At 42.4% G+C, this 10146-nt stretch overlaps 1 protein-coding gene across 2 annotated transcripts in view; it reads left to right on the plus strand.

Annotated features, from left to right (window-relative positions):
- Window positions 1-10146, plus strand: part of ctnna1 (catenin (cadherin-associated protein), alpha 1) — a 77926-nt gene that overhangs the window by 57984 nt on the left and 9796 nt on the right. For both annotated transcript variants that reach the window (XM_010787743.1, XM_010787744.1), the window contains exon 16: window positions 2541-2646. In XM_010787743.1, the coding sequence (XP_010786045.1) occupies window positions 2541-2646 (106 nt within the window). The remainder of the gene's footprint in view (window positions 1-2540; window positions 2647-10146) is intronic.

Below are 10146 nucleotides of genomic sequence, written 5' to 3' on the forward strand. Positions count from 1 at the left end.
TAGGGAGTATTTTGGGTCAAGCTTTAATGTCTATGACCTTAGCGATCAGTGTAATAAGTACTTTACATAATATATGGTCAGCGTTTGGCCATTAGAAATAGAGCTTTTAAAACAAAGCAATGGGAATGGCTTGTGTTCCTTTGTTGTTAATAGTGCTCAGTTTTGTTATTCATGGGATAATACCTCAATTTAGTATTGTGACTTATTTGCTGCCCTGAGCCTTTGGATTTAAGTCTGTATATAGTTTTATTGTCTGACGGAACACGCACAAATATGTGTCAGGATGGATATACATCTTCACAATATGCCTTGACTCTCTAGCACATAGAAGGTCAGTCACTGGCTAATTCAGCCACTGCCCAAAAATGATTGCTCCCTTACCTTGAGCTGGCACAAAGCCCTGCCAAGGTTAATGCTGTGTGCGGTAATTGTTCTGGACCTCTCTCCTGACAAATCTGCCCAGAGTGAGAGATATTCTCGTCGACTCCTGCATCGCTTATGGCTGTGTGGTGGCACTCATGAATAAGGCATGTGTGGCTTGGAAACATGCAAGATATTTGGTAGCCACCTGTCTTCGAGCATTCTGTGCTGCAAAGTGCTCGTCCCTATGTGGCTTACACCCATTTGGAGGCCTGCAGCTGTCACCAGACCCGAAGTCCCCCCGGTTTCTACTAAGTGTGCAAATCCACTACAAAAATGCCTCAAGTATTTCTTCCTGTCAGGACTCTTTTTGTCTTTATCTGTCGACTCTTTGAGCTTTTCCCTATCGTTACATGGCGACCTACACAGCTGGAGAAGGTGAAGAAAATGAGCAGCTGGCACTTAATATCTCTGGGCTAAAGCAAATGATATTTTTAGGAAGGGAACAAGTGGTTAGGGAGAAATCAGTGGTTGCTGGGTTTTTGTAATGTGAAGTGTTTATATCGTGTCAAACTACAACACAATCAATCAATCAATCAATCAATCAATCAATCAATCAATCAATGTTTATCTATATAGCCCAATATCACAAATGTTACATTTGTCCAAGTGGACTTCACAGTTTGTACAGAATATCAGTATGACAATACCCTCTATCCTTAAATCCTCACATCGTACAAGGAAACACTCCCAGAGAAAAACCCCACAGTTTAAAGGGGAACATGGGAGAAACCTCAGGGAGAGCAAGAGAGGAGGGATCCCTCTCCCAGTACGGACAGACGTGCAATAGATGCCGTGTGTAAACACTATACTAGCAACACTCTATTAAACATACTCATGCTGAGTCTTTTTCCCAGAAACGCATCACAATGCCTCTAGCTCTGTCTCCAGGGGTTGACTGGTCCCCGGAGAGCTTCCAGCCTGTGCTCTGAAGCGTGGCCTCTTCCACTTGGACCCTGACTAGCTTTACAGCAGAGCAGCAGAGGCAGTGCAAGAGAGGGGAGATGGAGAAAGGGAGAGAACAGTACACAAAATTCCATCTGTTCTGGGTTGGATTGCTCATTTTTTAGCCTGGAGAGAGCAGCTTTGAATCCAATTTGTACCTCTCGCCAACTGTGTCCCAGAGTCCCTTGTGGGGAGAGAAAAACCCTCGCAAATGGCTGACAAGCTTAACAGTGGGTCAGGTCAGGGCCAGACTGACCTGTGTTGGGACGGGCTTAGCTTGGCTCCCAAATGGTCAGCGATGGATGTTTAACATTACCACAATGACCAGCCTTTAAATGGAATTGTAATCTCATCCGTCTACTTTCAATTATCTCCTTTTATTCTTTGGCTCTCTGTGTTTTGTCAGTTCTTGGACGAAAATAACCATACCAATGATGAGCTGCTGTGTGTAACGGTTTAAAGGGCAACCAACTGTTCTCCTGGTGGACATCATGACAGAACGCACTGAAACCAGTCGGGTTTACGTCTTATCCTTTAATTAAACCTCTTGAAACTGCTTTAATAGAAGGTTCTGGGTAGATTGAACTGCTCACTTCCACTGTGATAGAAAACATATGGCACTGGTAAGCACTACAACATGATTGCCTACGAGGCCATCTTGTTGTAGTGCTTACAGGGTTTCTTCACAAATTATGAAAATATGAATAGAAAAAAATATGCTGCATGTTTCTTAAAGACATTTCACCAATGTATTATATCAATCGTATGCTGAAAACATGTGGGATAAAATGTGTATAACACCTGATTTTGATCGCGGGGTTATTGTACTACAAAAGAGTGTCGTACAGCACCATGGGCCCAGTCTTTAAGGACGGCCCTGAGAGTGAAGGCTGCCCCTCTAAGTGTGTGTGTGTGTGTGTGTGTGTGTGTGTGTGTGTGTGTGTGTGTGTGTGTGTGTGTGTGTGTGTGTGTGTGTGTGTGTGTGTGTGTGTGTTTTGATTCCCTGAACTATTCCCATAAATCACACTTCTCTATCCATCCTTGCCTCTGACTGAAAAAATAAAATGGAATAAAATCCTTCCAAAACAAACAGCCGCTTCATAACTGAGATGGTGCTCCTGCATATTGGATGAGATCAGAAACATTGACTGATCTTTCCACTTGTTTCTCCCCAGGGGGAAAGGTCCACTGAAGAATACGTCTGATGTCATCAGTGCTGCCAAGAAAATTGCCGAGGCAGGATCACGAATGGACAAGCTGGGCCGCACCATCGCTGACAATGTAAGTCGCTAATGAACCTCCGTCTCAAAGGATTTCATGCACACTACACCTTTGTGCTAGGGACTCCAATATATAATTGGAATTGTGCTACGTCGACACTGCCGGGCCACGATAAATTAGCAACAAGTGCGGCAACACATGGCACAAATGAAAGAAAAGTACTCATTTTTGTGGATGACATAACGCTAATGGCATGGCCATTGCAAAATTAAAAAGGCATGAAAGATGTTAAATTTGGAGCTACAAATTAAGTGATTTTCTTCTTGAAATATTTCTCAGCATCATATTAAATATATTTCACTGGTATGAGGCCATGAATGTGCTCAAAGAATCAGACAGATGTGTAATTGATGTTTTGGACGATACATTCTTTATATTTCCCTAACCCTCCTCCTTTTAGCACAAATTACAACTGCGTTTCATCATTCTGATAGTCACTAATTAACCCCAAAGTTCCATTCATTATCTACGAAGTCATACATGTTCCGACTGCTGTACGCAAGTTGACAGCATGTGTGGAGTTGAGTAAAGTTTTCCATTACACAAATGCACAACTCGTTCTCCGCTCCCGTGTTGCTGAAGGAACTGACATTGTTGCGTGCTGTTGTGCTCGCGCAGGGTTTAAAAAAGCAAAGCTTTCAGACTGATTGCATCTTGACACGGCTTCCTTGTGGTTTTTAAATGTTGTCCTTAACAGCGCTGCGTGTAAGTCACATTTAAAAACTCAGAGTAGGAGGAAACGTTTGTCCTGTGCTCATTACTTAAAGAGTTGTATACAAACATATAAAAAACACCCTCAGTGCTCAAAGTTCAGTTTTGCCCATATGCCTTATATCAAATTTTTTCTCATTTGCTCGTTTAGGAGCAAATTCCCCCCCCCCTCCCCCTCTCTCTCTCTCTCTCTCTCTAATTCTACCATCTCCCACTCCCCAATTCCCGATTCCATCATCTCTCCACATCTATCCCTTACCCTAGTGACCTTCCTAGGGTCCTTGACATTGGGAAACACACATTCAATTATCCATGGCCTCATATTTCACCTAAATACTTGCACTGTACCTCTCCTCAGGGAGTCACTGTACATGATTTATCCCCCCAACTTATTCATTTGCCATCTCTTAGGCAGAGAATGATGGCCTCCGTGTCTGCAATATGTATACAGTTTAGTGTTAAATCATGGAAGAGTTAAGTTGTGATGTTTGCAACAAGACATGGTTGTCAGGTTGAGGTCTTCTCTCGTAAAGACATTGGTTTCTTCTGTGGTTTAGATGTAGCAGCTGTGGGTTTTTTCCATTTTTATCCGAGAACACACAGTTGCTCAGAAAAGCACACACTGGCTTTAGATGTTTGCTGTAGGATTCCAGTTTTGATAACCTTGTCGCACTCTTTTGCTCTGGTTGTGTTGACATATCCACTGATATGTTGGCAAAACGTTGAAACAGCATGAAAAGTCTTTGTCAAGTCGGAGCAAGTCTAGTGTTTCAGGGCTGACTACAACACATGGATTTTTAATGATATGCTTGGGTCATTAGCCAATCTGTTTGAACTTATTTAGCAGCGTGATTAAATGTGTCTCCAAACAGTCCATTTGTAGATGATGTAGTTTTACATCATAGCTTTTTTTCCCCCACCGGCTGTTTGTGTGATGAGCAGAGGTGTGTGGAGGCTGCTGCGGCACTTGTGAAATAAATTCTGACATTTGCAACTAAAAAAAAACATTCCATGGTTATAAAACATTTATTCCATAACTTATCACATTAAAACAAACGTTTGAGATGTATCAAAAACCTTTGTCTTTTTGATACAGGACAAGGGAATTCAATTATGCCAACACGTCATGGAAAGATCTGCATTTATATCTCTCGCTCTCATAGTCTCACCTGCCTGCACGTTTGACCTTTTATTTATGGTGACCTCGGATCTTTAATATTGCAGGAGTACGTCGATCACAAAGTAAAACTCTTATCTGTTGTGACCTAATTGCATCCGAATAATCTGAACAGGGAATAAGCCGTTCTGGAAAGTGACTTTTTTGTATGCCTCACTGCTGCTTTTCAAGATGCTTATTCACTTTAATGAAAACAGTGTTATCCCCTAAAGAAAACAGATGGGCAGGTGTGTGTGTGTGTGTGTGTGTGTGTGTGTGTGTGTGTGTGTGTGTGTGTGTGTGTGTGTGTGTGTGTGTGAAAACTTGTAATACCGATTACATATTTATTGCAGAAGCAAGCATACAATACTTGGATTTGTGCATGTAGGATTTGTGTGACAATTTTTTATTCGTCGATCCTCTAAACAATTTGTACACTATCTTGTCCTCTGTGTGTTTGTTTTTTTGTGTACACTATTTGGGTTTTTTGAAGCACTCAAAATATGAATACATAAAGAGCTTTGGCTGTTGGAACAGAAGTCTTTGCCAGGAGAGAGGACCCCTCCAGCCTCTGAACCCATCCAGCTGTCCCTCTTAGCCTTCGCTCTCAGCAGAGCCACTAGCAGAGCAGGCGACACTCACCTGGAACACATCAGCCACGGCTCCCAGGGATGGACATTGAGCGGGGAGAAGGATGATGGAGAGATAGGAGAGGTAGAAAGAAAGGGGAAGTGTGTTTGTTTTGAGAACAGAACATCCCTCCTGAGAAATGCATCCATTAAGAGTGCTTCGCCTTTTAATTAGCAGTTTAATTGCCAGGTGGCAAAAAATTGTTTTATTTATTTACCCAGGCAGTTTATATTAAGGGCTATGTCTCTAACAAAGCAGGATATGCCACAAGCCCTCTTACAGCAAAGGCATTGCATGTTGGAATGGTCTACTCCAGCAGCAGCAGTAGTTAAGGGAATCAGCACCAAGCTCCACACACACTGACAGTCAGAGCAGCAAAGACAATGCTGGGTCTGCTCATTAACCTAGGCATATTAATCGCTTGTGCTCTGTGCCTCTGTCTGGAGGGCCTATGAGGGTTTAGTCCTCATATAAAACACATCGGCAGATGGTCCCAGACTGATAGCACAGCATCTCAACACACATTTGCCTGCACAAGACCGTGTCATGACGTGTTTTCTTACAGGCAGATTGTGTTCAACTGGGATGTTTAGGTGGACAGGGTCTGGTTTGGGGTTTCTGAAAAACAGTTAAATATGTGTAATAGAGCCTTATTAAAGTTTAAAGAAATGAGTGTAGTGCAGAGATGAGCTGCAGGATTTAGGTCAGTGCCGTTCAAAGGTCTGCACTGCAGTTTATTAAGAATTTATGACCCTCCTCTGCAGGGCACCTTATGAGAATTCCATCTGAGCAGGCTGGTAAACAAATAATGCTATGTAATTGAGATTTATAATGCAAATGTGTTAGCCACTATGTTAGCCCATAAATTTCTGCTGCTTGTCTGCTCACCACATAAACACTTGCATGCACACATACAAACACATGCACATAAAATAAGGCTTGCATATTTAGAGAATGGGCATGTGCTTGCTGTTTGTGTGTTTGTTGTGCAAGCTTTCTTCTCATGATGTATACTGACATGCATAGTGTACTTTTCCAATTTGCATTCAATCAGTGGAGATTGATGGTGATCCACGGGCTCTGTTGCTGCTCACAGTCTAATCCCGGGTCTGGCCCTAGGCGCTCTACGGCAGACAGGGCTGTAAATTACCTACTGCAGTGGAGGAGCAAAATTACCCCGATAGCCTACAAATTCTCAGCTCAGCAGTTCAAGGGTCAGCCCTCCGCCAACTGTAGTTCAGCCCAACCGAGGGAAGCCCACCTTGTGTGCTGTTTGAGAAAATGTATCAACTGCTGATTGATCAATTAGAAAGGCATTTACCAACAATAATTCAGTATTTTAATGATATGTCAATCCTGAAGGTCCAACATAGAGTTTGTATCAGTGTGGTTGTGAAATAGCATAACTGTTGAATTCATTGTTTTGTGCTGCCTTAGTTTAAGTCAACCTGCAGTAGCATTTCTGATGCTGTGAAGCAGTCGGGAATCAAGTGAGCCGAAAAGCAGTCAAGGGTCAGGCCAAATAAAAGTCTGAATGAATGTATAAATGTTTTAGCATGCCTGTTAGCACTTATGGCCCGTCCACACAGGCATGAAACAAATCTTGAAAAATCTTGAAGCTGGGCGTGTCTGAAGCTTGGCGATTTTTCGCGAGCAACGCGACCAACAACCAATCACATGAATCTCCCGCCCCCGACATACAAAGCAATAGCAATGTTAAAACGAAGTAAACTGGATATAAACTCTCCAAACAGGTGAAAACTTACCAGTTTCACCCAGTGCCACCTCCCTCCATGCCTGGTTCCTCCGGTTTGTATCCCGGTAAATAGTTCTGGTCGTAAAGAACCGGGTGATTTGTTACCTTAATTTCTCGTTTGGAATATGAGGAAATGAACTACGGTCTGGCTCTCCCAGCTTGCACGCGGTTTGATTGGCTAGCGCTTGTACAGAGGATTTCGCATAAACGGGATTTGATTGGCTGATGCCAGCTTCGAAAGCATCGGGAGCATCAAAAGTTGAACATTGCTCAACTTTTGATGCTCACGATGCTCGCAAAGCCATGCTCCCCACAATGCAGTTCGGCGAAGATTAAAAATCTTCTACGTCACCCCATTCAAGTGAATGGGCGAAGCGTTGAAAGCATTTTTCGATGCCTGTTGTGTAGACGGGCCGTAACAGGGCTGCAGAAGAGGGGTATGAGCAGTATGAGGCATGGCTACAATGGGTGATCTGTTTGGTATTTTAAGCACACAAGACATGTTTTGTATAGGTATGGCCCACAGGTTGGTCCTACCGGCTACACCAATTCCGCAACCTGAGTTTCTAGGTTGACTGTAAGGGCGCACCCAAGTTTGGGGTGAGGACCATCCTTTACCCCACCTTAAGACCGGGAAAAAGCAGGCGCCTGACAACAGTTAAAGGATGTTTTTCCCGTGCTGCTATCGGCAGATGACGTTTTATACCGTTTGGGTTTCCTCATCAGACGACAAAGTATACCCAAATTCGGTAGGTTCATAAACGATACGGATCGCCACTAACACCGTGAGATAAGCGCGGTGGAAGCGTCAAGGAGCATCTAACGAGAGGTCTATCACAAGGTACCTTCAATATGGAAGTAAAAAGTGAATCGAGTTTTTTTTTTTTTTTTTTTTTTTATTGGGTGCGGGGAGTTAAAGTAACCGATTACTTGGGTTGAGGGGGCTTTTAACGCAGGTACAAGTCATACAGGTTGGTCCTACCGGCTCAGCAATTCCGCAACCTGAGTTCTAGCGTTACCTTTGTAATCAGAGCACCCAAGTTTGGTGGTGAGGACCATCCTTTACCCACCTTAAGGACAGGGGAAACTGGACGCAACTTAAAGGATTTTTATCCCGTGCTATTTATACAACAATGAGTTTAACCGTTTGGGTTTCCTCATCAGATGACACAAGTAATACCCAATTCGGCGTAGTTTCATAAACGGATACGGATTCGCCCCACAAACCACGTGAGATAAGCGGTAAGAGCACGAACGAGAGCAACGAGAGTACTTCAATATGGAAGTTAAAAATTAAATCGATTTTATTTGGCGTCGAGTTAAAGTAACTACGGGCGCCCCCGATTGCGGTTTCGAGCTTTTAACGCAGGAACAAGTCACTACAGGGGTTGTTCTACCGGCTCGACTAATCGCACCAACCTTAATCCTAGGTACCGAATCAGGAGCACCCCCAAAGTTGGGGTGAGACCATCCTTATCAACCTTATGACAGACAAGCTGACTAATTTATCGGATTTTTTCCCGTGCTGATTTATAAAACAGCAGATGAGTTTGTACGTGGTCCAACTTACGAACTACACCCAAACTTGGGTGCTCCGATTACGGGTAACTAGAACTCAGGTTGCGGAATTGGTGAGGGCCTGGTAGGACCAACCTGTTTCTTGTTACTGTTGTTTAAAGCTTAATAATTTATATAATTTATTTTGGAGTTATTTTTTTGTATTTGTACGGGAAAAGATGTCTTCCCTGGTGTGATAATCCGTTGTCTGTATGACTTTCTATTTGTGGGGGTGGTCTTATGGTTAAAAAATACGTATATATAAATGTTAATTCGTGTTGATAAATAGTTGTCATATTTTTTTGTGGATAATAATGTTGATGGCCTCTCTTTCTCGCAAACTTGGGTGCCTGATTTTACTGTGTAATTTATGGAGAATGGTTGTGTGTATATTGGTGTGTGTCGTCTGTAATATTGTGTAAAATAAATACTGTGTATCTGTCCGCTGTAAATATAGCTCGATAAAAAAAATATTTCCAAATGTAGTTACTTTAACGTACCATAATCGATTTATTTTTATAATATTGTCTCTGTTAGTTTAACTTGGTTGTTCTGGTTCGTGTCTTTTCTGCTTTTTGTTCCGCCTGCTTGTGTTTGTGGTGTATTCCGTACGTTTATGAACCTACTCGTAATTTGGGTATACCTTTGTCATTTCTGGATGAGGGAAACCCAAACCGTATAAAACCATGTTTGGTATAAATAGCACGGGAAAAAATCCTTAAGTTGTCAGTTTCCCTGCTTAGGTGGGTAAAGGATGGTCCTCACCCAACTGGGTGCTCCCTGATTACAGGTAACCTAGAAACTCAAGCGTTGCGGAATGCGAGCCGGGTAGGACAACCTGTATGACTTGACCGCTAAAGCCTCAACCCAATAAAATCGAGTTACTTTAACTCGACCCAATCAACTCGATTACTTTTACTCCATATGAAGTACTCTTATAGCACTCTCGAGATCGCTCTACTCGCTTATCTACGTGTTTGTGGGCGATCCGTATTCGTTATGAAACCTACCGAATTTGAGGTATACTTTGTCGTCTGATGAGGGAAAACCAAACGAAAACCTCATCGTATTAAGCAGCGCACGGGGAAAAAATCCTTTACTTGTCAGTTTCCCGGTCTTCAAGGTGGGTAAAGGATGGTCCTCACCCAAACTTGGGTGCTTCCTGGATACAAGTAACCTAGAACTCAGGTTGCGGAATTGGTGAGCCGGTAGGACCCAAACCTGTACAACTTGTTACTGTCGTTAAAAGCTTAGCAACCCGAATTACCTGGAGAACTCCGAAAAAGAACGTCAACAGACAATGAGTCATGGAACACTTAATAAGGAAGTTAAAAAAAATTAATGCAAAAGATAGGGTTTGTCACCGCAGTCTTAAGCTCCTCGTAAAAAATTAAAAAAACACAATTCATTTTCATTTCTTGTCACAGACTTTTCTTTCCTTGCAAGTCTTTACTTTACAATTTTCGCTCTAAATTTTGTCCGAAGTTAAGGTTAAAAAAAATAAGAAATTAAAAATAAAATTAACAAAACGCCTATTTAGTTTTCACAATCTGTACAACTTTATAATTGTCAATTTCCCATAAGTTTGGGAATTACTGCGGTTTGTTCCTGAGAATTTCTACGGTCGCCACCTTCTTGATGAGTCTAGGAAAATGAATTTCACATGGATAGTATCCGATATAACCTTTTT

The sequence above is a fragment of the Notothenia coriiceps genome, unplaced genomic scaffold, assembly GCF_000735185.1.
Source record: "Notothenia coriiceps isolate Sejong01 unplaced genomic scaffold, NC01 NC01_scaffold00031140, whole genome shotgun sequence".
Lineage (NCBI taxonomy): Eukaryota > Metazoa > Chordata > Actinopteri > Perciformes > Nototheniidae > Notothenia > Notothenia coriiceps.